At 52.8% G+C, this 26,417-nt stretch overlaps 2 protein-coding genes and 1 non-coding gene across 5 annotated transcripts; all 3 read left to right on the forward strand.

Annotated features, from left to right (window-relative positions):
* Window positions 1–4,673: 4,673 nt before the first annotated feature.
* Window positions 4,674–6,448, forward strand: AIF1 (allograft inflammatory factor 1). Its single transcript, XM_033102732.1, has 6 exons — window positions 4,674–4,809; window positions 4,965–5,026; window positions 5,113–5,179; window positions 5,536–5,577; window positions 5,775–5,937; window positions 6,243–6,448. Exons 1-6 carry the CDS (start codon window positions 4,785–4,787, stop codon window positions 6,325–6,327), a joined length of 444 nt encoding a protein of 147 aa, XP_032958623.1. The 5' UTR covers window positions 4,674–4,784; the 3' UTR covers window positions 6,328–6,448.
* Window positions 6,449–10,732: 4,284 nt separating this feature from the next.
* PRRC2A (proline rich coiled-coil 2A) lies at window positions 10,733–25,697 on the forward strand. Of its 3 annotated transcripts, none has more exons than XM_033098157.1 (31): window positions 10,733–10,999; window positions 12,806–12,980; window positions 13,475–13,649; window positions 14,006–14,105; window positions 14,200–14,272; window positions 14,592–14,735; window positions 14,895–15,046; window positions 15,243–15,322; window positions 15,472–15,614; window positions 15,924–16,014; window positions 16,129–16,345; window positions 16,762–17,236; window positions 17,859–18,049; window positions 18,257–18,545; window positions 18,909–19,119; window positions 19,317–21,161; window positions 21,430–21,707; window positions 21,901–22,031; window positions 22,254–22,383; window positions 22,468–22,553; window positions 22,750–22,983; window positions 23,117–23,257; window positions 23,354–23,425; window positions 23,538–23,711; window positions 23,900–23,982; window positions 24,164–24,374; window positions 24,462–24,560; window positions 24,688–24,900; window positions 24,980–25,074; window positions 25,178–25,268; window positions 25,384–25,697. In XM_033098157.1, the coding sequence occupies exons 2-31, from the start codon at window positions 12,869–12,871 to the stop codon at window positions 25,522–25,524; spliced, it is 6,477 nt and encodes a 2,158-aa protein (XP_032954048.1). In that variant the 5' UTR covers window positions 10,733–10,999; window positions 12,806–12,868; the 3' UTR covers window positions 25,525–25,697. The 3 variants fall into 3 exon arrangements, with proteins under 3 accessions (XP_032954048.1, XP_032954039.1, XP_032954056.1); XM_033098148.1 differs by having other exon boundaries at window positions 10,734–10,999; window positions 13,472–13,649; XM_033098165.1 differs by having other exon boundaries at window positions 10,854–10,999; window positions 13,472–13,649; window positions 24,513–24,560; window positions 25,384–25,593.
* On the forward strand, window positions 13,156–13,286 carry LOC117020916 (small nucleolar RNA SNORA38). The gene has a single exon (XR_004422751.1). It is a non-coding gene; the product is annotated as a small nucleolar RNA SNORA38 (small nucleolar RNA).
* Window positions 25,698–26,417: the final 720 nt, after the last annotated feature.

Genomic DNA, 26,417 nt, shown 5'->3' on the forward strand with positions numbered 1-26,417 from the left:
TACATAGCTTCCCAAGGGGAGTACTTCGAAGGTGACCGTAGTGGTATTCAGCAATGAAGTATGTAGCACTTTTTCTAGGATGAGTTCGCGAACTTAATTGTAAGACCACGTATGTCTTTATTCTCCCATGAAATTTAGTGTTCAGTTTTGAAATGGCTTCGTATTTCTCTTCTATATCTTTCCTCCTGTTCCCATTCATAACCGCCTATTATCATCTCTTCTCTGAGTATTTATATTTCTGATGTGTGGCCTTCCTTTACTGCTAAAAGGCTACACAAAGTTTTGTTTTTCAATTCATGATGGGAGTTTGGGCTACAATTTCCATCTGCTTTTGGCAATATACTTGTGGTGTATTGTCATCTGTTGGTAAATTGTGTTACTGTTTTTCACCTTTTTTCTCATAGTTAATTGAAAAGAAGCTTTGGTCATTTCTTTTTGTTACTCATATTTAAATGAGCTAGATTTTTCTGAGGACCTTGTGGAGGGTGGGGAGAGGGCCCAGAATGGCTTTCCAGACTTACAAGTTCAAGGGTTCCTCCTGTTTTGCCATAGCAAAAGATTATTTCCTTAAATTTGGCACCTCAATGTAGCCACTACCTCCTCTCCTCTGAGAGCCTCTCCCAGTTAAGCAAGTGTCTCCCGGCAAACTTAAGCTTCTCTATTTCACAGAAGGCCTCAGGAGGCCCTCTCCACAGTGCACCGAAGTGATGCACTTAATACTAGAAGAATTTTCCTGGTACTCTCTGAGACCTCTGGGTTCCTTTGGACACTTTAAAACAGTCTTGCTTCACCTTTACCAGCACTAAATCTGTTCAGTCAGCCCTGGCCTCAGCTTTGCCCTCTCAGGGTGAGGTCTTGGAAGGAACTTTTGCTATCTGCATCCTGTCACTGGGACCGTCCCTTCCTTCCAGCTCTTCCCTGAGGCACTGCTGGGGACTGCCTGCTTGGCTGGGAATTTGGTCCCACATACACAAAAGATGGAGTTTGTAGGTATTCTGTGTCTTCTAGCTTCACTGAAAATGTAGTGTGTGTGTGTGTGTGTGTGTGTGTGTGTGTGTGTGTTTCCAATCTCTCTTTATTGCTCCATAAGGTTTCCAGGAGAAAGGAAACTTTAGAAATAAACTGCTGTCATGTTCCCCGCAAAGCCCTACTTTGAGGCTTTTTAGAAAGAAAAGGCTTTTGGCAAAGACAACATGAGTGAGGGGGTTATGGTTCCAAGGAGTGGCATGGGATAGGCTTTGAATCCTGACGTGTTTTCCCACCTTGCCTCACGGGGAGCCTCTGGTTTAGCAGGCCACGAGTCTGGTGCATACACCAGGATGCCCTTTTGTTCATTTCCAGTAAGAAACAGCTGCAGAGATCTGTTTCTTCCCAGCCCCTCACTCCCTCCATGCACACCTATGCACACTGCCTCAGTCAGGGTCCCAAAAGGAAAAGCATCCTCTCGTCAGGCTAATAGAGGAGACAGTTTATTTATGAAGGTGTGAGGGGGTGTATGGGAACCTCCAGGATACTGCCAGCCCAGGCCCCAGGGACGAGGGGAGGCACAACAGGGGTTTTTACTCATTTTGTGCCACGGACCTCTTTGGCATTCTAATAAAACAAAGATATATGCGTATAACAAAGTAACCCAATTATATTGAATTCCAGTTATCAAAATATCAATGAAAGTTTGCAATAGACTAAATCACGTACTTTTTTACTACCACATTAAGTAAAAGACAAGATATTTAAAATACAGGCAAGTTGAGGTTTGAGCTGGGGCCCAAAACTGTGCATTTCTAATACGTTTCCATGTGATGCTGGCGGAAGGACCATTCTCTGAGAACCACTGTTTAAGGAGATTTTGCATATGTCTGCTCAGATCTAGATTTTGCAGCCTGTCAGCGTTTTCAATTTTCCTTATTTCTAAGTTCTCAGTGGATTCCTTGCTGTAGCCCCCGCATTGCATCCTTGCAGCTCTCTACCAGAGGCCCCACTCCCCTTTAGCCCTGACTGCTGTCAGCTAGCCCTCTCTGTGGTCCAGGGAGCCTGGCCCCTGAGTTTGGGTGGGAGGTGTCTTCTTGTATGTCTGCTCCTCACAGGTTTTCCCCACATCTGTGTTTAGGCTGAGTTTCATTCTCCACCCTCTTGCCCTGCTAGATACTCTTTACTCTTTACTTTTGTCCCATGGTCAGAGCAGCTGTCACTTTATCCCAGGAAGTTTTTCTGGGCATCTAAGCTCAAGCTCACCATGGTAGTCATCCAGGATGGAAAGACCACTCTGGAAGGCAATCTCAGTCTGAATAAAAGTCAGAGTTTTCCCAATGGCCCTACGCAATCTGGCCTCATCTCCTGCCTCTGTTTCCCCTCACATACCTGGCTCCAGCTACAGTGTCCTCCCTACTGCTTCACAAATACTCCAGATATCCAGACATGTTCTCACCCCAGGACCTTGGCACTTGCTGTTCCCTCTGCCAACAATGCTCTTCTCCCATATATCCACATGGCTTATTCGCTCACCTCCTTGAAATCTTTGCTCAAATATTACTTTCTCAGTGAAGCCTCCCAGACTACTCTATTTAAAACTACAGTCCAGGGGTGGCTGGATGGCTTAGTTGATTAGAGCGCGAGCTCTCAACAAGGTTGCCAGTTCAATTCGCGCATGGGATGGTGAGCTGCGCCCCCTGCAACTAAAGACTGAAGGACAATGACTTGGAGCTGATGGGCCCTGGAGAAACACACTGCTCTCCAATATTCCCCAATAAAATTTTTTTAAAAAGGGGTGGGGTGAGGGGAGGATGCAGAGGGTAAAGAGAGTCAAAGACACAGTGACAGAAGATTAGACTTTGGGTGGTTAGCACACAATGGAGTACACAGATGTTGTATTATAAAGTTGTACACGTGAAGCTTATATAATGTTATTAACCAATGTCACCCCAATAAATGTAATTAAAATTAAAAAAAAAAAACAACTGCAGTCCACCACAGCACTTCCTGCCCCCTTCCTTACTTTGTTTTTCTCCATAGGCACCTACCACATTTAGTATACTTGTTTATTTATTTTTATTTTATTTTATTTTATTTTTTAAGTTATTTATTTTTGGGGGGGAATAGTGTGTTTCTCCAGGGCCCATCAGCTCCAAGTTGTTGTCCTTCGGGGCACAGCCCACCATCCCATGTGGGAACCGAACCGACAACCTTGTTGTTGAGAGCTCCCGCTCCAACCAACTGAGCCATCTGGCCGCCCTACTTGTTTATTTTTATTGTCTCTCTTCCCCAATTAGACTGTCCCTGAGAACAAGAGTTGACATTTGTTTGGTTCACTGGGCTTAGAAACACCTGGCATATAGTAAGTATTCAGGAAATGTTGTTGAATTAATGAACAAAGAAATGAATTCATATATATATAAAATTACGGATGTGGAGTACAGCATAGGGAAATAGTCAATGGAATTGTAGCAGATACATATGACATCACAGGGAGGGGAGTAGACTGCGGGGTTATCACTATGTGAGAGGTGTAAATGTATAACTAGTATATTGTTTTGTACACCTGAAACTAATAAAAAAATAAAAAATAAATGAATTCTCCCCACCAGGCACTGAGACCATCGGGACTGCAGGGTTGCAGCTTTTTCTGCAAGGGAAGAGGCAGCTGCAATAGAGGGAAGTCAAGAAGTCAAAGTCCCCTCCAACATCTTCCCCCACCTGCACGGGTCAGGGAGAGGGCAGTGAGAAGTGAAAACTTATAGCTGCAGAAGGGGAAACAGGCTGAGGGGAGAGAAGAAAAGCTGTCTCCATCAATTCTGGAGCAGGGTGGGTGGAGCTCTGGGCAGGGAGTTTGGACAAAAGGGTCTCAGTGAGGGGGATGCACTACCCTCCTCTCCCCCAGGAGTGACTAGATAGCAAAAAGGATGAAATGTTTGCCTAGGGAGGGCATTTATCAGGGCTACTCACCTGCGCTGTTGAGCCCACAGTGACCAGCACCCGTGCACGTGCATGTGCGCACACGTCCAATGTCAGCCTCCCCCCTGGCTGTATCCATAAATGTTCTCTCTCAGCATCACTTTCAGTTCCTCCAAAGAATCTATTTAAATTCTCGAGTTCCTGAGCTCTCTAGATTTTACTAAAGGTTTCCAAGGGGATAAGATGAGGGGGTTACAATGCACATCCTAAAGCAAACAAATTAAAGTGCCTTCGATAGACATTTCCATGTTTCCAAGTGCTTCTCTGGGGCTGCCGAACTGGGAATGAAGTTTCTCTCCCTTTCCAGCCCTGCACCCATCTTGCTACCTTCCTGGACTTAACATTCTTTTCCCATCCACAGCACAGAAATATCCAGCCAGTCCTTCCTCCGTTCCCTATCCCAACCTGCATGCCCAGATTCATGAAACCTGACAGAATGCAAGGCCTTAGAGTTACCTGAACCACTGGACCTGTTCAAAGACCATTTGTTCCTGAGAATAAAGGCCCCTGGGGTCTTCCTGCCCTTCCCCCACACCTCCAGTGGCTTATCAAAATATTTCTTTCGTGCATACACAGGGCTCTCCGTAAGAGGAATTTGGGAGGATGTCATTTTTCTCATCTCCATTCTACACCCAGCTCCCCCTTCTTCCTGGGGTGCCAGTGTCAGCAGAAGCTGATGGGGAAGTGAGGCCTGGGAATAGAGGAGGAGGTAATGAGGAGAAAGGGGAAGTTTGGGAGGGAGGCCTCCTCGGAGGCTGTGGGAGAGGAGAGCAGCAGATAGAGACACAGCCAGTTTGTCCCTCTCCATCTGCACCTCCACCAGCACCTGCTGAGCCATGAGCCAAACCCGGGATTTACAGGGTAGGGAAGGTGGAGTAAGCAGAGGTCTGGAAGGGGGACAAGGAGACACAGACCTGAACCAGGGGCTAGGAGGGCAGAACCGTGATGGCCCTGGGCTGGTGTGGGGGTGAGGAGAGGAAGGGGTGTGGGGACACATTACCTTTGTGACCCCTCAGGAGGAAAAGCCTTTGGGCTGCTGAAGGCCCAGCAGGAAGAGAGACTGGATGAAATGAACAAGGTAAAAGGAAAAAGTAAGGGGGCAGGGCAGGGGGGACGGGCCCTGGCCCGGGAGGACCTACCTGGGTTCTGGCTTTCCCCCCACAGCAATTCCTGGATGATCCCAAATACAGCAGTGATGAGGACCTTCCCTCCAAACTGGATGCCTTCAAGAGTGAGGGGAAAACTGTAGGGGTGGATGGGAGGTGATGGGGAGGGTTTCCCCAGGAACAGAGAGGGGGCCGCAGAGACACAAAGTCTACTTTTTTGATGGGAAGAAGGAAGGCTGTCTCTCTGTTGCCCCTCTGGTTGTAATCCCTTTCCCTGGCCAGGCCCTTTCAGCACCCCCTCTAGTTCAGGACCCCTTAATAGAACCCCACAACTGCCCAACCCCCATTTCCTCTGCCTGTCCCACCTCCTCCTTCCACACTTTCTCCCCCAAACCTAGCTTTCAGTAGCAACCCCTCTCTCAGTGCCCCGCCTTGAACCTCTAGCCAGAGCTTACCAGGCCTGCTTTCTCCCCTCCCCCAGAGAAATACATGGAGTTTGACCTGAATGGAGACGGAGATATTGGTGAGAAAGGGTGACCTGGGGGAGTGTGCAGACCTAGGAAGGGGGTGTCTCTCCTACACTGCTCCATCATGACGCTGTGGGAAAGGGCCCAGCTCCCAGTGTAGGAGGAAGGGAGTGGGAATGTGGAAGTGGAGGGGGCAGAGAAAGAGAGGGAGAGGGAGAGGCTCCCCTCTTCTCGCCCCACCCTCTACTTCCAGACATCATGTCCCTGAAGCGAATGCTGGAGAAACTTGGGGTCCCCAAAACCCACCTGGAGCTAAAGAAATTAATCAGAGAAGTTTCCAGTGGCTCTGGGGAGACTTTCAGCTACTCTGACTTTCTCAGGATGATGTTGGGCAAGAGATCTGCTATTCTAAAAATGTGAGGCCCACTTCCAACCCCCCCATACTTACCTGTTTTCTCCCCACTCCCACCCCCCGTCTCGGGCTCACCTTCTACACATTACTCAGCATCCATTTCCTCCATCCTTTGAAAGACCCTTCCAAGTTCCTATCCCCATCCATGGTTCTGGTCCCCACAGCCCCCAGCTCTCCCACCCCTGCCCTTCCTCCTCCTCCTCCCACCTTTGCAACCTCCATCCTCTTCCAGACTTTCATAGCAGCCTAAGATTTATTTTCTTGAAAAGACTGTTCCCTGATTCCTGTGTCTCTTCCCATCTCAATCAGGATCCTGATGTACGAGGAGAAAGCGAGGGAGCAGGAGAAGCCAACAGGTCCTCCAGCCAAGAAAGCTATTTCTGAGTTACCCTGATCTGTGGTGGGGGAAATGTGGTGGGGTTGAAGGGGTTTCTAATGGTCCCAACACGAAAAAAGAAGACAAAATTGTGAGCCAGAATCAAACTAAAATAAATTCTCCTCCTCCTCCAGATGAAGTCAGTTTGCTCTCTGTTTGGGGAAAATTTTTCCCTGGGTTTGAATTATTATTATTTTTCTTTTTTTAAAGAATCTTTGAGGGAAGGGCAGCAAGGATTTGCCCAGATGAGCAATCCATCACCAATGTGTAGTGTGTCTACTGCAGCAGATGGTTTCGTACACCCAGGGGGATTCCAGATGTATAAGATAGCCTTGGCCTCAAGGAAGTTAGGTGGAACGAAAAGACATGTACAGACAAAAAAAAAAAAAAATCACCCAGGCCCACAGTGAAGAGCAAGGCTTACCTTGAACCAACATTCTCCATCATCATAAGCTTTGTGTGTTTTTTTGGGGGGGGGAATGGGGGAAGAGGAACAGGACTTTTATTGGAGAACAGTGTACTTCTAGGATTTTTTTCCCAAGTCAAGTTATTGTCCTTTCAGTCTTAGTTGTGGAGGGCGCAGCTCAGCTCCAGGTCCAGTTGCCGTTTTCTAGTTGCAGGGGGCGCAGCCCACCATCCCTTGCAGGAGTCGAACCGGCAATCTCGTGGTTGAGAGGATGCGCTCCAACCAACTGAGCCATCTGGGAGCTCAGTGGCAGCTCAGCTCAAGGTGCCATGTTCAATCTTAGTTGCAGGGGGTGGACCCCACCATCCCTTGTGGGAGTCGAGGAGTCAAACTGGCAACCTTGTGGTTGAGAGCCCACTGGCCCACATGGGAATCGAACCGGCAGCCTTCGGAGTTAGGAACATGGGGCTCCAACCGCCTGAGCCACCGGACCGGCCCCCATCATAAGCTTTGTGATCTTAGCAAATCACTCAGTCTCTCTGAGTCTTTTATCTGAAAATGAAGATAATATGATCCACTCTGCAGTGCCTGACATATCATAAGCCCTCAATAATGTTTAAAATTTGAATGGATGGATGGATGAAAGAATTGGTGTTATTGAATAGAGTAAAGGATTCACAACACTATAAAGCCTGATAATTTAAGTGTTAAATGAGTCACTGAGGTCCTTTTGGGGACAAACTACAAAAACTGAGTCAATCTAATGAAGGGAAACGGGGCTTAGATTAAGAGGATACTGAGGGCAGATGCTGGGGATACAGGATCTCTGGATGGCAGAAAGGGTTAAACAGCCAACCCCGGGGAAGGCAGGAGCCTAAGAGCTCCCAGGCCTTCAGTGAGACTATTCCTGGACCTCTCCTCCAAGGAGTCCAGATGCATTAACTAGCAACCCCCAGTCACTGGCCACTATTTCAGATTTCCTGACTTCCTGGAAAGAGAGAGAATACAATTGGCCCAGCTTGTTTCATGTACTGAGAACAGACGGGGTCACTGAGGCCACTCATGTTGGTCCTGCCCAATGGTGAAGCCAGGCTGGTATCCTAAAGAGTGCTACAGTGACTGTATAGAACCTCAGATGAGGATGAGATCATTGAGTTGAATAAAATATCTGAATATAACAAAATTAATACTTAACCTCTATTGAGCACCTACTGTATACTGGACACCATTCTAAATGCTTTACTTGTATTAATTAATTCATTTAATCTTCACAACAACCCTGGTGACACCAGAAGGGAAGAAAGGATCTGGGGATCTTGGGGGCCGGCCTGGTGGCTCAAGTGGTTGGAGCTCCGTGCTTCTAACACCGAAGGCTGCTGGTTTCCCACATGGGCCAGTGGGCTCTCAACCACAAGGTTGCCGGTTGGATTCCTCAACTCCTGCAAGGGATGGTGGGCTCCACCCGCTGCAACTAACAACAGCAACTGGAACTGGAGCTGAGCTGCGCCCTCCACAACTAAGATTGAAAGGACAACAACAACTTGGAAAAAGTCCTGGAAGTACCCACTGTTCCCCAACAAAGTCCTGTTCCCCTTCCCCAATAAAATCTTTAAAAAAAAAAAAAAAAAAAAGGAAGAAAGGAGCTGGGGATCTTAAATAATTTGTTCATTCAGAATAAATAAATTGGGTTATATTCACACAGTAGGCTATTATTATAATACAGCAATGAGAATGAACAAACTATAACTACATACAACAATTGTGGATGAAATTCATTAATATAGTGTTGAGCAGAAGAAGACAGACAAAAAGAGCCCTTACTGTACAATTCCATTTGTATAAAGTACAAAAACAGGTAAAATTAATATATGTTGTTAGATATTAGGATAGTAATTAGCCTTGGGGAAGGCTCAGAAGAGGCCAACTGAGCAGAGGAAAAAGGGAACAGAAAGGCCCTGAGGTGATATATGCCTGAGGTAGGTAGAGAGGGTAATAAAATCAGAGACATAAAAGGGTGTCAACTCATTTAGGATCCCATAGGTCACTATAAAAACTTTGGCCTTTATTCTGAGAGAAACAGAGAGGTATTGCAGGGTTTTGAGTGAAGGATTCCTTTGGGGCCTACTTTGAAAAAAAAGGCCCACTCTGGCTACACAGTAGAGAATATAATAGTGTAGGAGCAGGCGTAGACTCAGGAAGACCAGTTCGGAGACTGTTGGGGTAACCCAGACGAGAGATGAGGATGGTTCAGATGAAGGTGGACGGATGGATCAAGCAGTGGAAGTGAAGAGGTTTGATTCTGGATATTTTCTCAACATAGTTCCTATCTGAAAGTGGGGAGCGAGATAAAAGGAGCTGATGAGGATTCCATAGTGTTTTACTTTACTGGAATTTTTAAATTGCCATCAGCCGAGAAGGTGAAGACTGTGAGTAGAGCAGGTTTTGAGGAGCTCTGCGATCAACTGTTCGGTTTCGGACATACTGAATTTGAAATGATCTATTTGACGCCCAAGAGGAGATGTCAAGTACATAAATGTGTATACAAGTCTGGAGTTTGAGAGTTCTTTGCTGAAGATATGCATTTGGGAGTCATCAGCACATAAATGCTATTTCAAGCTATGAGACTGATGTGTTTGACACACCCAGTTTAGGTAAAGGGTAGGGGTGAAGGCTTGACTGGAGTGGGTTTAAGAGAATGAGAGGAGATAATAAACTGGAGACAGTAAGTATGAATAGCTGTTCCAAGAAATTGTGTTGTGGTAGCTGTCCAGGGAGAGGGGACAAGAGAATCATTTTGAAAGTTTGAGAACTGAAGTCATCTCAACTATCTTAATGAACCTCAGGGTAGTATTTTTATCTGATTCTTGCTAATTTTTCTGCTCTCATATTTCCGTAACAGATAGGCAGTCCCTTAATTTAGCCACACCAGCCTAGGCCCAGCTCCCCAAACCCATGCCTCCACTCATCAGTTCACTGAGCCATAGCTCTGCACCTTCTCCTCAAACCTAAATTCTAACTAGTTCTTCATCTCTCCCACTAACAGTTACGTTTTTCTAGACACATTTCTGAACCTGCCCGGGCGCGGTCTGATTTTATACCCCTACTTCTACAATATTCTGTGCCTATCTCCGGTGCCTTCAAAACATAACTGTTGAGTAAATGTCTAATACATTGTTTTGTACACCTGAAACTAACACAAAAAACATAATTGTTGAATGATTTGCTGAAAGGGTAGTAGGTCTGACTGGAGCAGAGTAATAAATAGGAGAGTAATAGAGGAACAAAGGAGGGGCAAGTGCTGCATTTCATAGAACGAAACCCATTGTGAATACAAATTGCCAACATCAGATATACAGGTTATAAAATTAAATGTGTCTTGTCATTGGTTGCCAATATTTTGATGAATAGGCCATTCCTAGCCTATCTTTGTTCAAATGATTTGCATATATTATGCAAATAAATAGAACTGCCTGAAGAATGCCCAAGCTGCGTGATGTCGATGATACACTTCCTTGGACTCTTCCATTGGCCTGTCTAGTCACCTCATTTGCATGACGGGATTTAATAAATTAAAGGTCCCGCCCCTCTGGTGCTTTCACTTCTCGCGAAAGGACGCGTGAGTTGGGACTCTTCCCTGGTTACGTAAGCTCCGCCTTCCGGCAGCTAATCCCTTCCGCCCGGTCCCCTCACTGTCGCCTCGGCTGAAAGCACTACGGACCCTGCATCGTTTCCTTCCACTTTCGGCGTCCCTACGTCTCTCCGCTCCCATCTTTCCATGAACGCACGACGTACGCTCCACCTCTTTCTCCACCCCAGCGCAAATTCTACGCCCCAACCGCCGGGCCGACTAGCGCCATATTCCCGCCCCGTCTATACGTCCCAACGGCCAACGCCGGGTGCCTGCCTCTTCAGCCAATCGGCGTCCTAGCGTGCCTTAAGTCCCTCCTCTTTATGCAAATAACCTATGCCAGCTCCTCACGCCCTGCTTTTTTTTTTTTAAATAAGAACAGCCCTGGAAGTGAAGGGGGATAGAGCAGAAAGTGCCCCGCCCTTTATGCAAATTGAGGGGCGTGTCTAGGCGCGGAGGGAGGCGGGAGGTGGGGGGCACTCCCGGGGGCGGCGGTTGCCCGGATGGGCCGTTAGTCGGAGCCCAGCCGCGGAGTGAGCGAGGGAGACGGGAAGAGCCGAACCCGGCGCCATCCGCCGCCATCCGCCCCCGCCCCACCGCCATCCCACCCGGGGAGGCCCTGGGCCCCGGTCCCGGACCCCCGCGCACCCGGCCAGGTGAGTCTGGGCGAGACGAGTGCTCACGCCCTTTTCCAGCACGGGAGCAGTGGTGGCAGCGGCAGCGGCGGCGGTGGCGGGCCGGGGGGGAGGAGAAGCTGCCATTAGCCGCCGCCATTTTGTCCTCCTACAGCCGGGGCCTGCCCTGCCCCTCCCCCTCCGATACCACCTTCTTGGGACCCGCACCTCCAGCCCCTCTCTAAGTCTATAGCCTGCTCCTTCCCAGCTATCCTCATGGCTTCATGAGGCGACCCCCTCTCCTGGGCCCGTAACTCCCCACCTTCCGCGGCGCTCCTGGCATCTCCCCTCAATCTGTGGGCCCCCTTCGCCGCCGCCGCTCTGGGTGGGCCGCGCCCGACGGTCCTCTTGGAGAGTCTCCTTTCCTCCATATTGGACTCCCTCCCATCACCTAGCGCTAGGGTACCCCCCTCTTAACGCCCCTTTTGCGTCGAGTCACTCCCACTCTGGGACCCAGCTTTTACCCCGCATATTTGCTTTCTGTGTTCCTCAGTCTCCCCTCTCCTTTTTCATTTTTCCTATTCTTTATCCCTTTTTCCTACTCCAAGCTCCCTTTTCTTCCTGGGTTTCTTGACATTACCACCTTAACTTTGCATCCTTTTCCTACCATTTCTGCTTACGTGTAGTATTTCCCACTTGCTTTCATTTTAATTCTTTTATTAGTCTTAGTCTCTTCACGACTTTTCTGTACCTTTTTCCTTCTTATGTGTATTTTCAAAAATTAGCTTCCTTAAACGTCTGCAAAGCAGCCCCCATCTTCTCATCGGCCCTGTCTTCAAGTTCTTCAAGATTTTACTTTTCATCCTGATCCTGTCTGGATTTCCTACCACTTCCCATCTCTTTCTTTTACACCATTCCCCTGTATAAATGAATGCCTGGTCACTTCCACAGTGACTGACTGGAGTTTGGCCTGCTTGGGGAGCAGCGGGTGTTAGGGAAAGAAATGACTGTTGGTGGACTTTCTTACTGAGGGGAAGAAAATGAAGTTGGTTTTGGCCTTGGCCCCATGGTTACAGGGTGCTCTTGCGTTAGCTCCATACTGCTTTTTTTCCCCCTCACATCTACATAGGATCCACCAGCATTGCCTTTGCAGACAAGATTTTTTCCCCAAGAACTGGGATGGGGCAGTGTAGGAAATGATGGGGTATTCTAAATACTTGGGGTTCTATAGTTTGGGAGTGGGTAGAACCCCAGTTCCATGAGATATTCTCTGGCACCAGTCCCCAGTCTGGCTGAGCAAGCTCATAAAATCCTTAAACTCCCAGCATACCTTCCTGAAACCTCCCCCAGATGGGAGTGAGGCTGCTGGGAATGGAGCCTGGGGCACAGTTAGGGGGCCGTGTCTAAGCAGTCAGGACTCTGAAGCTCTGTCCACGCACGGTGGAGCTGTATACCTCTCTCTGCTTTTCTCGGGGGCCTGGGCTTGCCCTGTTTTATTGTGGGTCTCTGAAATGATTTGGTTGAAGATTGGTTACTTGTGGGGATAACGAAGAGGCTGCTCCCCTTTACAGGCTGGCCCAAAGGGGAGAGTATTTATACTAGGAGGATACTAGATTTTTTATTTGGTGTCTGGGTAAAAAAAGGAACATGGTACTGGGGCTCTGTGGAAGCTGAGTAGATAGATCATGGCTGCTTACAGGCACTGTGGGGAGTTTGAAGAGGCTAGAGGAAAAGACACCAGAAGGCCACATATCTGGGTCCCTAATGAGAATGAAAGGGGGTGTCTAAGCTTCTGTTGGGAGTCTGTCAAGGGAGCAGAAACTGAAACACTTGGTGTTTGGCCCACAGGCTCCGGCACGTTTTGGGGGAGGTGCCTGTAGGACCCAACGTACTCAATGAGCTTCCAGCGCAATGTCCGATCGCTCGGGGCCGACTGCCAAGGGGAAGGATGGAAAGAAGTATTCCTCGCTCAACCTGTTTGATACGTATAAGGGCAAGTCCTTAGAGATCCAGAAACCCGCCGGTGAGGGTCCTGCAAAGATGCTCCTTATTAATGGAGGCCGGGCATGAATGGGGCATGTGTTTTAGAGGTCTTTGAAGGGAAATGGCTACAATACAGATTATCAAAAATGTAGAGGAACACTAGAGACTCCCCAACTTGATCCTGGGTCTCGTAGGGGGCATGGAGCTTTGGGTTACCCTCCTACAAAGGCGTGTCTGTAGTGCCCTGACTTTGGACACGTAAGAATTGGAGGCACAGAAATGTGGACTTGGAGAAGTGTGGAGCCAGCTTACTCCCTGCAGGCTCCAGACCAACCATCCCACACAGAAGCGTCGGATATAATGCTGCTCAGCCTTCCTGATAGGATTTCCAGGATTGCTGAGGGCAAAGGAAGGGATGGTTCTGAGAGAAGTTGGGCAGTAAGACACTGAGGATGTCTAAATGGGGCCTAGGACAGGATGCTGTCAGATCTCCCGTGTGAGGCGTTTTTCACCCTCTCCACCTTTTTCCAGTTGCCCCTCGCCATGGCCTGCAGAGTCTTGGGAAAGTTGCCATTGCCCGGCGTATGCCACCCCCAGCCAACCTTCCAAGCCTGAAAGCCGAGAACAAAGGCAATGACCCCAACGTCTCACTAGTGCCGAAAGACGGAACAGGATGGGCAAGCAAACAGGAGCAGTCCGACCCCAAGAGGTAGAGAGAGGCTTGGGGGACTTAGAGTGATGAGTATTTTAACTGTGAACTTCAGGATGAATTGGGATGGTCTAGCCCAGCCACAGAGCCAGAGCCAGAGAGAGAAGCCCCTCTCCTTCCTATTCCAGGATTCCTGTTAGATGGCTGAGAAGTGGTACCTTTCGCTTTCTGTCAGATGGAAAGAAAGCATAAAGAAACAGATGACAGCCTATGCAGGGTGCCGCGGTTGTAGTAGTTTGTACTAATGTTTGTAACCAGTAGTAAATAGGCTTGGGTGCAGTTCCTGTTCTCCAGTTGTAGACGTAGGGGAGGCACCTCAGGCTCTGGATAACCGTCCCGCCCTTCCATCTCCTCAGTTCCGATGCCTCAACCGCTCAGCCGCCGGAATCGCAGCCACTGCCGGCTTCACAGACGCCTGCCTCGAACCAGCCGAAACGACCCCCAACAGCCCCCGAGGTAGCGGCAGAACTCGTTGTTATTGAAGGGATGGGAGCAAGAATGGCTTGTAGCTCCCCACCTACGTCACCGTTTGTTACCTCTGCTTTCCTAGAACACTCCTTCGGTTCCAAGCGGGGTAAAGTCCTGGGCACAAGCCAGCGTCACCCATGGAGCACATGGAGATGGTGAGTACAGGCCTCTGGGTACGGTGGTAGACTGGAGCCTCACTGTGCCTTCCCTGAAGTGTTCTCTGTCCTCCTTGGCTAAATTTGGGGGGGTCCATATTCAGTTTCTTGGGGCACAGCAGGTTTGTCTCAGCCTTTACGTGAGAGTGAGGAGGGTGTCCCAGAACTGAGCTTGTTCCTTGGGGAATGGGCACCTGACGCATAGGAGTGAGTTTGAAGGCAGGAACCTGGTGATGGGGTACTTACAGAAGCTGGCTCTTTCGTGGTGCATCTTAAACAAACGTACTCCATCTCCTGCTCTGCTCCCTGACCATAACAGGTGGAAGGGCATCAAGCCTACTGTCACGATTCTCTCGAGAGGAATTTCCGACCCTGCAGGCGGCTGGCGACCAGGACAAAGCTGCCAAGGAAAGGGAGTCTGCCGAACAGTCGTCTGGGCCCGGACCAAGCCTCCGCCCCCAAAGTGAGTGGCCACCGTTTGGGAGTGAGTGAGTGGGTGGGTGAGTGGTTACTTTTTGGCCAGGACGTTACTTTATTCCATCTCAGAGCTAAGTGCTGGCTTATTCACCTTCTTCCCCATCGTTTTCAGCTACGTTCACACTCTGCCTTTTCCAAAATACAGATTCTACAACTTGGAGGGACGGAGGTGGGCGTGGCCCTGATGAGCTGGAGGGCCCGGACTCCAAACTTCATCACGGCCATGACCCCCGGGGGGGACTGCAGCCTTCGGGCCCACCCCAGTTCCCTCCCTACCGAGGAATGATGCCGCCCTTCGTGAGTTTGGATGTCTTATTTTGGAGTGGTTGTACTGAAAGCTGGAGAGTTAGGAATTAGGACTTAGTCTTTGGAGGGGACAGCTGGAAAGCAGAGGCCTGAGACATAGAGTGAAGGTGGGGAGAATGATAGATTTAGGGAGCTGGCAGGCTATTTGACTGTGCCTCTGAGCAGCTACTATTGGGCCCTTTTGCAGATGTATCCCCCATATCTCCCGTTCCCTCCGCCCTACGGACCCCAGGGGCCTTACCGATACCCCACTCCTGATGGGCCCAGGTGAGTGATCCCAGGTCTGGGTTTGTGGTTGTGGGTGGGGGAAGCCTACTGGGGAAGGGATGGTATTCTAGCCAGGAGGCTCCGTCTTGTATGTGGTTATACACCATGCCATCTTTTACCCCCTCTCCCATTTGCTGCTTCACACACAGCCGTTTTCCCCGTGTGGTAGGCCCCCGGGGCTCTGGGCCGCCAATGCGCCTTGTAGAACCTGTGGGTCGGCCTTCCATTCTTAAAGAGGATAATCTCAAAGAGTTTGACCAGTTGGACCAGGAGAATGACGATGGTTGGGCAGGTAAGTGGTTATTTAGGATCAAGCATTTTAATCTTAAAGGCAAAATCTGATGAGGGAAAAATAGGGGGTTGTGTGAGAGAAAAACAAACAGTGAAGGGTAGGGGAGATACATGGAAGAAATCCAAGTCCTGGTAACGAACTGGCAGGCGTGAGAGGGACAAGACTCCAGTGGATCAGGCTTCAGAGGGAGGGGTGGCATTGGTGGTGCATTTCGTCACATAGCTGCAGACCACTTCCTGTGTTCCAGAAGATAAGTGGAGATTGGAAAGCAGAATGATTGGATTATTTGCTCTTCACGTTTCCCCTCAGGGGCCCATGAGGAGGTGGACTACACCGAGAAGCTCAAGTTCAGCGACGAGGAAGATGCGCGCGACTCGGATGAGGAGGGGGCGGGGGCCCCGTGAGTGAGGGCTCTGGGGGGCGGGGCTCAGTCTCCTGGTGGTGCACTGTTATACTTCTTCTAAAGGAGCTGGGTTGCAGCTGATTTTTCATTCCACTGTTGGTCTGCTCACAGCAAGGAGTCCCAGTCAGCTGCTGGTGAGGAACGGTCCCCTGAAGCAGATGGCAAAAAGGGCAACTCCACTGGCAGCGAACCGCCTCCACCCAAGACAGCCTGGGCAGAGACCTCGCGGCCTCCAGAGACAGAGATGGGGCCTCCTGCCCCAAAGCCTCCCCCACCCCCAGCTCACCGGGGCCCCTCCGGGAACTGGGGCCCCCCTGGGGACTACCCAGTGAGTGTCTACAATGAGGGTTTGAGGGGGTCGGTTGTGGGTGGTAGTGTCAGCTGAGTAGTTGAAGGAGCAGTAACAGAGGGAGCTGGAGGGAGGACTGAAAACGGACTGGAGGGTGTGTAGAGCTTTGGAGCATCTCTGACAAGGTTTGGAAGATCCTTGGTGTTAGGGAAGTCCGTGTGAAGAGAGAAAGTGGGATGCTAGCGACGAAGAACAAGGAGGCCTGGGTGTTTGGGTCTCTGAAAGGAGAGAGGGAGCAGACGAGGATGATGAATTTGTCCCGACCCAGAGGGACCATCAACCCAAGGTCCCGCTCGTCCTTGCACCAGTAGCTAGAGACAGTTGATCAGTCTGAAAGAGGTTGCAAAAACGTAATGACTGACACCTCTGGCCCCGCTGGGTCTGCGCATTGATAGGATCGTGGGGGCCCGCCCTGTAAGCCCCCAGCACCCGAAGATGAGGATGAGGCATGGCGGCAGCGGCGAAAGCAGTCTTCATCTGAGATCTCCCTGGCCGTGGAGAGGGCCCGGCGACGGCGAGAGGAGGAGGAGCGCCGCATGCAGGAGGAGCGCCGGGCAGCCTGTGCCGAGAAGCTCAAGCGACTTGATGAGAAGTTTGGGGCACCTGACAAGCGGCTCAAAGCAGAGCCTGCTGCCGTACCTGCTGCCCCTCCTGCCCCAGCTCCACCACCCACAGTCCCCAAAGAACTTCCTGCACCTCCAGCTCCTTCACCAGCACCAGCCCCAACACCAGAAAAAGAACCGGAAGAGCCAGCACAGGCTCCTTCTGCCCAGTCCACCCCCACCCCAGGTGTGGCTCCATCTCCTGCCCTAGTGAGTGGTGGTGGCAGCACCAGTAGCACCAGCAGTGGCAGCTTTGAAGCCAGCCCAGGTATGGAGATGGGGAGAGGTACTACTAGCCGTCATGTCTCTTTTCTCCTTGGGTCAGGGGTAGGTGGGAAGGATGGGAGGAAGTGAAGTAGAAGGCAGTTGTTTTGGTTTATCGGACTATGGTGTTTCCCCGAAAATAAGACCTAGCTGGACCATCAGCTTTAATGGGTCTTTTGGAGTGAAAGTTACTATAAGACCTGGCATTTATCGTGGTACGTTATACTCAGTTTTATAGTAAGATAAGATCAGGTCTTATGTTAATTTTTGCTCCAAAAGATGCATTAGAGCTGATGGTCTGGCTAGGTCTTATTTTCGGGGAAACACGGTATCAGTATGAAGGGGAGTTTTGTTACCTGAATTCCTTAATAAGTCGTGATCTAAAACTACTTTTCTGTATCTTTGTGTGGAGCGAGACTAAAGAAAATCCTATTTTGGTGGTTTCATGGGATGTTAATGCCATCACCATTGGCTCTTGAAAAGCCATGAAGTGTTTCATGTGTTTTAAGTGGGAGGGACTTATCTTCAGGGAGGAGCTAGAGGTGAGAGCTCAGATTACCGGGGTATTCATTGGAGTATCTGTGGTGGGTTAATCCATCCTGACTGTTGTCTTTTCATCAATGCAGTGGAACCGCAGCCGCCCTCAAAAGACGGTCCTGTACCACCAGAAGAGGTTCCTTCTCCTGCCACACCCCCGGCTCCAAAGGTGGAATCCAAGGGTGATGGAGTTGGTCCCACCCGTCAGCCCCCCAGCCAGAGCTTGGGCTACCCCAAATACCAGAAGTCATTGCCACCTCGTTTCCAGCGGCAGCAGCAGGTAAGATTAAGTTACTTGCCCTCTTAAGGCCCGCTTCTCTCCCTGGCTCCAACGTTCACCCTGTCTGGAGTCTCTTCTGGGTCCCTTTACCAGTCACGTCTCCGTCTGGTCCGGGTGTGTGTTACATTTGTGTATTAACTTTTTTTTGCCAGTTCCATTTTCTGTCTCGGGGTGGGGAGCTTTGATACTTCTCTTGTGCTTCCCCAGGAGCAGCTGTTGAAGCAGCAGCAACAGCAGTGGCAGCAACATCAACAGGGCTCCACCCCCCCTGCCCCAGTGCCCCCATCACCACCACAGCCTGTGACCATGGGGGCTGTGCCAGCTCCACAGGCTCCGCCCCCTAAGGCCCTATACCCAGGTGCTCTGGGCCGGCCCCCACCCATGCCCCCAATGAACTTTGATCCCCGCTGGATGATGATTCCTCCTTATGTAGACCCCCGGCTCCTCCAAGGCCGGCCCCCTCTGGACTTCTACCCCCCTGGTGTGCATCCTTCTGGTAAGGCGCCAAAAGGGGTGGGGGGGCCTCTCGGTCCTAGGGTGTGGTTGTCAATCAACATCTTGCTGTGGGATAAGGGGCCACCATTATGGGGGTGGTGCTTAGCACTGCTAAGATGGCTCTTTGTTGCAAGGATGGACTTAGGGAAGAAATAAACAGCGGTCCTTCATTGGCCAGGATTTACTTGTATTGATTCAGTTATAGGGAAGCTGAGTGGAGAGCAGGCCAGGCCCAAACTCCCTGGGAATGAGAGATGGGAGGAGCTGGTGTTGACTGACAGGGTTAGACTGGGGAGATGCCCTGGGCTGGAAAGCCTGGCACATGAAAAAGGGTTACCTTTCTCATGTCCTTTGTTTCCTGGAGGCCTAGTTCCCCGGGAGCGCTCAGACAGTGGGGGCTCAAGTTCAGAGCCGTTCGAGCGCCACGCACCCCCCCTCCTACGGGATCGGGGCACCCCACCAGTGGATCCAAAGTTGGCCTGGGTAGGAGATGTCTTCACCAGCACATCCACCGACCCCCGCCCACTTACCTCACCCCTGCGCCAGGCTGCCGATGAAGATGACAAGGGGCTGAGGTGAGTGAGGAGAGAAATGTTGAGTTCCTCATGAAAGGGCCTGGGCTAGGAGAGAAGGTACCGCGGGTTATTGGTGAGGGGATGGGGATAAACGTGGAAGGAGTGTCTAGGTCACAGTCACATGTTCTCTCTCCCCGCCTCATTCCTGTTTTTCTCTTGAGATGCTCATTTGCATTCTTTTCTGTCTCCGTCTTCAGGAGCGAGACCCCTCCAGTACCTCCCCCACCACCCTATCTGGCCAGTTATCCCAGCTTTCCTGAGAATGGAGCCCCTGGGCCCCCAATCTCGCGCTTCCCTTTGGAGGAGCCAGCTCCCCCAGGGCCCCGTCAACTCCCCTGGCCCCCAGGCAATGAGGAGGCAGCCAAGATACAAGCTCCACCGCTCAAGAAGGAGACCCCCAAGGAGGAGACTCCCCAGATAACAGGGCCAGAAACTGGCCGAAAGCCTGCCCGCGGAGTTGGAGGCCAAGGTCCCCCACCACCTCGCAGGGAGAGCCGCACTGAGACCCGCTGGGGCCCTCGCCCAGGCAGCAGTCGTCGTGGAATCCCTCCAGAGGAGCCGGGGGCCCCTCCTCGTCGGGCTGGGCCTATAAAGAAACCCCCACCACCTACAAAAGTCGAAGAGCTGCCTACCAAGCCCCTGGAACAGGGGGATGAAACCCCCAAGGTCCCAAAGCCAGACCCACTCAAAACAGCAAAGGGGAAGTTAGGGGGCCCCAAGGAGACACCACCCAGTGGGAATCTTTCCCCTGCCCCAAGGCTTCGGAGGGACTATTCCTATGAAAGAGTGGGTCCTACCTCTTGCCGGGGTCGGGGCCGGGGCGAGTATTTTGCCAGAGGGAGAGGTTTTCGGGGGACCTATGGGGGACGGGGACGAGGAGCTCGAAGCCGAGAGTTCCGCAGTTACCGAGAATTTCGTGGAGATGATGGGCGTGGAGGTGGGGCCGGGGGGCCAAATCATCCCCCTGCTTCTCGAGGCCGCACTGCCAGTGAGACACGAAGTGAGGGTTCTGAGTACGAAGAAATCCCCAAGCGGCGCCGGCAGCGGGGCTCAGAAACAGGCAGTGAGACCCATGAGAGTGACCTGGCCCCCTCAGACAAAGAGGCACCCCCACCCAAGGAAGGAGTGCTCCCCCAGGTCCCTCTTGCTCCCCCACCATCAGGAGTCCCTCCTTCACCAGCCCCAGCCCGATTTTCCACTGCCCGAGGTGGGCGGGTGTTTACTCCTAGGGGGGTGCCTTCACGCCGGGGCCGAGGGGGAGGGCGGCCCCCCCCACCCATGTGCCCAGGCTGGAGCCCTCCAGCCAAGTCTCTGGCTCCCAAGAAACCTCCAGCAGGCCCTTTGCCCAGTAAGGAGCCTTTGAAAGAGAAGCTGCTCCCAGGGCCTCTGTCCCCCATGGCCCCAGGAGGCAGCGGCACAGGCAGCCACCTCAGCATGGGAGTGGAAGACGGCGAGCGGCCACGCAGGAGGCGACACGGAAGGGCGCAGCAGCAGGACAAACCGCCCCGGTTTCGGAGGCTGAAACAGGAGCGGGAGAACGCTGCCAGAGGGGCCGAGGGCAAGCTCTCTTCCCTCGCCCTTCCGGTCTCCACCCCTGGACCGGAGGAGGCCCTCTCGGCGGTGGCAGTGCCCCTGCCACCTCGCCGGGCAGCTGCCAAGTCCCCTGATCTGTCGAACCAGAATTCAGACCAAGCCAACGAGGAATGGGAGACTGCGTCAGAGAGCAGCGACTTTGCCAGTGAGCGCCGGGGGGACAAGGAGGCTCCCCCAGCAGCACTGCTGACCCCCAAAGTTGTGGGAACTCCTGGGGGCAGTGGCGGACCAAGCATTTCAACTATGTCCCGTGGAGATCTGAGCCAGAGAGCCAAGGATTTGAGCAAGCGGAGCTTCTCGAGTCAGCGGCCAGGCATGGAACGGCAGAACCGGCGCCCTGGCCCAGGCAGCAAGGCTGGCAGCAGTGGAGGAGGTGGTGGCGGTCCTGGAGGGCGGAGCGGCCCTGGCCGAGGGGACAAGAGGAGCTGGCCCTCTCCCAAGAACCGGAGGTAGGGAGAAAATCTGAGGGAGAGGCAGGGGTGGGTGCTGTGCAGTTGGAGAGCTTCAGGGCACTGGGATCTCCACGCGGAGGTAAAGAGGCTGGAACGCAGCTGATGGACAGAAACACCCACCTGCTCCCTGGTCCTGTGCACAGCCCCTTAGCAATGCTCGGCCACACCTGGGTTGGTTTGCACAGGGCCAGGAGGGGTCGCGATGCAACTTGCAGGGAAGGAGTGAGCTTCAGGAGTGCTGGAGCTGCCGCTCTGTTCCCTGCAGCCGCCTTCCGGAGGAGCGCCCCCCGGGCCTCCCTCTGCCTCCCCCGCCCCCCAGTAGTTCTGCTGTCTTCCGCCTGGACCAAGTGATCCACAGCAACCCTGCTGGCATCCAACAGGCTCTGGCCCAGCTCAGCAGCCGCCAAGGGAGTACAGCTGCTCCAGGGGGGCACCCAAGGCCCAAGCCAGGGCCTGCCCAAGCCCCTCGAGGCCCCTCCCCTCGGCCCCCAACCCGCTATGACCCTCAGAGGGCCAGCGCCAGCGGCATTGGCGTCAATTCGGGTAAGCTGGAGGGGCTAAGGGTGGGATCATACGTCCCCAGAGGTCAGGTGCTCAAGGGGAAAGCGTGGCCTGGGGGCCCTGGTGCTGGGTGTCTGCCCCGAGCAGGGGTGGGAGGATTGGGGGGTGAGGCGAGAAGGAGCTAGAGGCAGCGAGGCCGCGAGGCTGGGGGTGACGGATTTCCCCTCTTCCCCAGACCTGCACTTCGAGGAGCCAGGGCCGATGGTGAGGGGCGTGGGCAGGACTCCCCGGGATTCTGCCGGGGTTAATCCCTTCCCCCAGAAACGGCGGGAGCGGCCTCCCAGAAAACCAGAGCTGCTGTCAGAGGTGAGAGGCCCTAGAAGTTGTGCTTCACTGCTCCATTCTGAGGGTTCTTTCATGTTTTCTCCACTCTCTTTGTTCATGTTACCACGTTGTCACCCCACGTTTTGGGTTAGTCACTGCATGTGTGTGTGTCTCGTTGCCCCACACCCCACACTTCACCGTCTCAGTCTCATTCCCCACTTCTAGCTCATTAAGCTTCTGCCTTTGCACCTTTCTCACTTGCAGGAATCTGTGCCATCTTCTCATAGCTCTGGATTCTTGGGCCCCAAGCCTGAGGGCCCAGGCCCTCAGGGAGAGTCCAGAGACGCAGGGGCCGAGGCCCTGACCCCTCACATCTGGAATCGTTTACATACTGGTGAGCCGAGCAGAAGGGGACCGTTGGAGCTGGGCAGGCCTCACAGCTATCCTCAAACCCTCTGTTCTGTCGCTGCGCTTACAGCCACTAGCCGAAAGACTTACCCGCCTGGCCCCGTGGAGCCCTGGATGGAACCCTTGAGTCCTTTTGAGGACGTGGCTGGCACAGAGGTGAGCGAGGAAGGGAGTGAGTGTCGGAGCTTGGATGTTACTGAGCCCTGGCCATACTTCACCTGTTCTGGGTTGGGTCTGGGGCTGTGCCCTGACATAGTTGTCTCCTTTCTTCCGTTTGTCTGTCTGTGTACACCAGTCAGGTTATTGGGGTGCTTCTACCCTATTTAACTAACTCCTTCTCCACTCCTCTCAGATGAGTCAGTCTGACAGTGGGGTGGACCTGAGTGGGGATTCTCAGGTGTCATCAGGTCCCTGCAGCCAGCGAAGTTCCCCTGATGGAGGACTCAAGGGGGCAGCAGAGGGGCCCCCCAAGCGACCTGGAGGCCCCTCACCCCTGAATGCTGTTCCTGGTGAGGGTCCACCTGGCTCTGAACCCTCTGAACCTCCTAGGAGACGGCCACTTGCCCCCCCTGATGGGGACAGAAAGGTAAGAGGAGTGTTTTGGGGAGTCTGACTATAGCTCTCCCATCGTCTCTCTTTGCCTGTGCGTGTGCTGGGGATTCCCAGATTTGGGCTTCTGTTTCCTTCCCCCAACCTCACTGTACTGTGTCCCCACCCAGGAGCTGCCCCGGGAGCAGCCTCTGCCCCCTGGTCCCATTGGCACAGAACGATTGCAGCGTACAGACCGAGGCGCAGAGCCTGGCTCCCTGAGGCCATCCCATCGAGCTGGCCCCCCAGTCCAGTTTGGCACCAGTGACAAGGTCTGCATGTGCTGGATGGAGAGAAGGGGAGGGCTGGAGGTGGGACATGGAGGACACATGCCTGAATCATGGGACAATCTCCTCTCCTGATAACAGGACTCAGACTTGCGCCTGGTGGTAGGAGACAGTTTAAAAGCAGAGAAGGAGCTGACAGCGTCAGTCACTGAGGTAAGTGGGAGTGAGGTCGGGTGGAGACGTCTCAGATTTCCGGAAGCATGACTGAGTGACCTGGGTACCCAGGGCGCGCAGATACCGTCTCCACGGGGCCTCTCCTTCCCAGGCCAGCCCCATGTCCCGAGAGTGGGAGCTGCTCCCCAGCGCTGCTGCCTCGGCCGAGCCACAGCCACAGCCCCGGAACCTGGCTCCTGGGCACTGCGGCCCAGAGCCCAGCTCCTCCGGCCCGCGCTTGTACCCTGAGGTCTTCTACGGCAGCCCCGGGCCTCCCAGTTCTCAGGTAGGGCCTCCTTCCTGTCCCATGACACCGTTCTGCCTGCTGGCCTTTTCAGGAAAGGCTTCTCGTTGCTGTCATTTTAACACATGCTGTCATGTCATTTTTCTCCTTGCTTTTACTGTGTTTGGAGGGGTGGGTGAGCTTTTGAAGACCAGAAAAACTGGAGCTCTTCCAGCTTTGCTGTCCTGCAGGTCTCAGGGGGCGCCGTAGACGCTCAGTTACATCCCAACCATGGAGGCTTCCGCCCTGGAACACCTTCACTGCACCCTTACAGGTGAGGCTAGGAGCCTGTGGATCTCGGAAGGAAATGGAGCCACGTTTTGGGGGGAGTGGGAAGGGAAAGACATTTCTAGGGTACCAGAAGCTAGTGGGCTTAGGGCGTTGCTTGGATGAAAGGAGTGAGTGACAATGGCTTTCTGACGTGTCTCCTCCCTCTTGCCCGAATTTCTTCTCAGGTCACAGCCCCTGTACCTCCCCGCAGGCCCAGCACCCCCCTCAGCACTACTCTCGGGGGTAGCTGTCAAGGGCCAGTTTCTGGATTTCTCAGCACTGCAAGCAGCAGAGCTGGGGAAGTTGCCGGCCGGAGGAGTTCTCTACCCTCCACCCTCCTTCCTCTACTCTCCCGCCTTCTGCCCCAGCCCTCTGCCCGAGCCACCCTTGCTTCAGGTAAGAGGTGGGCAGGTGCTGGGCTTAGGGAGCTAGGGGCGGGGGGAGAATGCTTTTGGGGGGAGTTGACATATTTCTCCCCAATAGGTGCGCCAAGACCTGCCATCCCCCTCAGATTTTTATTCTACTCCTCTGCAGCCTGGTGGCCAGAGTGGCTTCCTCCCTTCAGGGGCCCCTGCCCAGCAGGTACTTATCTTCCCACTTCCCCATCATTCTCTCTCTCTGTCCAACCTCTGGCTTTTTAAATTGGACTGTTGCCTGTGTTCTGACATTCCTTCCTGCCCCCAGCAGACACCCACATTTCTTGTTACAGATGCTCCTACCCATGGTGGACCCACAACTGCCTGTGGTGAACTTGGGCTCCCTGCCGCCAGCGCCGCCGCCTGCCCCACCCCCCCTCTCTCTGCTACCTGTGGGCCCTGCCCTGCAGCCCCCCAGTCTGGCGGTGCGGCCCCCCCCTGCTCCTGCTACTCGGGTGCTGCCTTCACCTGCCAGGCCCTTCCCCCCTAGCTTGGGGCGAGCAGAGGTAAGGACCAGGAACTGGAGTGCTAGGGTGGGGCGGCGTCGCCTCAGAGACAGAAGGCTCATGAAGTTTCTTCCTTCAGCTGCACCCAGTAGAACTGAAGCCGTTCCAGGATTATCGAAAACTGAGTAGCAACCTTGGGGGACCCGGGTCATCACGGACTCCCCCATCTGGAAGGCAAGAGAGGGGAATGGGGCTCCAGACTGCCCAGCTCCAAGGCCTTTCTTTGGGGACCAGGGGGAAGGTCTTCAGCTCACCTCAGACACCCTTCCTTCTCTAGGTCTTTCTCTGGCCTCAATTCCCGTCTCAAGGCCCCACCCTCCACCTACCGCGGCGTCTTCCGCACCCAGCGCATCGACCTTTACCAGCAGGTGAAGGAGAAACCCATGTCCCCAAGTCTGAATTCTGGCATTACCACCCAAATCTGTCTGTGCATTCCTGACCTCGCAGTGTGACTTACTCTTCCCCATGTGACTGCCCCACCAGGCCTCCCCACCAGATGCTCTGCGCTGGATGCCGAAGCCTTGGGAGCGGACAGGGCCACCTTCTCGAGAAGGACCTTCCCGACGGGCAGAAGAGCCTGGGTCCCGAGGGGATAAGGAGCCTGGGTTGCCCCCACCCCGCTGAGGGAGTCCCCTCATCGTCCCCACTTCCCCAGGGCTTGTATATAGATTATAAATATATAAGGGGGAAAGGGGTGGGTGGGGAGGGGTTGTAGGGCTGGGGCCTTGCTTCCCCTCCCCCCTCCCCTGGTCCCCTATCCCTGGGGCTGTTTGTTAAAAAAGAATAATAAAAGAATTAAAAAAATATTTCCAAAATGATTTTGGGGGTAGGTTGCTTGTTTGCAATTTTGTATCATAACAACAGTGCTAAGTAATCTGTAGAGGGGGTTCTTCAGGGAACTGATGTTTTGTAAAAACTACCTCAAAACAACCATTTGTTGTATCTTCAATTTCTGTAGGCCAGGAATTAGAGCTGGGTTCTGCTGGGCAAATCGTGTGCCAGCAGTGAGGTCAGTTGGTTACCAGTCCACAGCTGATAGCTGGGCGGGTCCCACAGAGCTCCCACCATGTGTCTGGGGCCTTGGTGGGACATCAGGAATTGTGTGTCTGTGGCCTCTCCAGCAGGATGTTCTCAGAATCGTGAGCTAGTGTTCCGAGGGATCCCACTGGAATCTGCAGACCTATGCCCTGGTCTTAAAACGTCTCTCCTGCCACTTTCTTTGGGTCCAGCATTAAGCTAAAGAAGGGAGGGGACAGCAAATATATCCTAAAGGAAGAATTTGTAGCCGTGTCACTTGGGTCCCATCTACAAACAAACAGGTGCCTTTATAGCTTTCATGGACTCAAATGTTCAAGCATGTGTTGATCACGGCTCCTTGAACTGGGGAGACCAGTTCCACCACTGTCACTACTGCAGGTTTAGTTGCAGGCTATCCTGGCTGCTCAGAATCGAAATGGGTTTTTCTGGACAGTTGGGGAGCCCTATCCTATCATGCACCTGGATAGGTTTCTTCCATC

This window comes from Rhinolophus ferrumequinum, chromosome 3 (genome assembly GCF_004115265.2).
Source record: "Rhinolophus ferrumequinum isolate MPI-CBG mRhiFer1 chromosome 3, mRhiFer1_v1.p, whole genome shotgun sequence".
Taxonomy (NCBI): Eukaryota; Metazoa; Chordata; class Mammalia; order Chiroptera; family Rhinolophidae; genus Rhinolophus; species Rhinolophus ferrumequinum.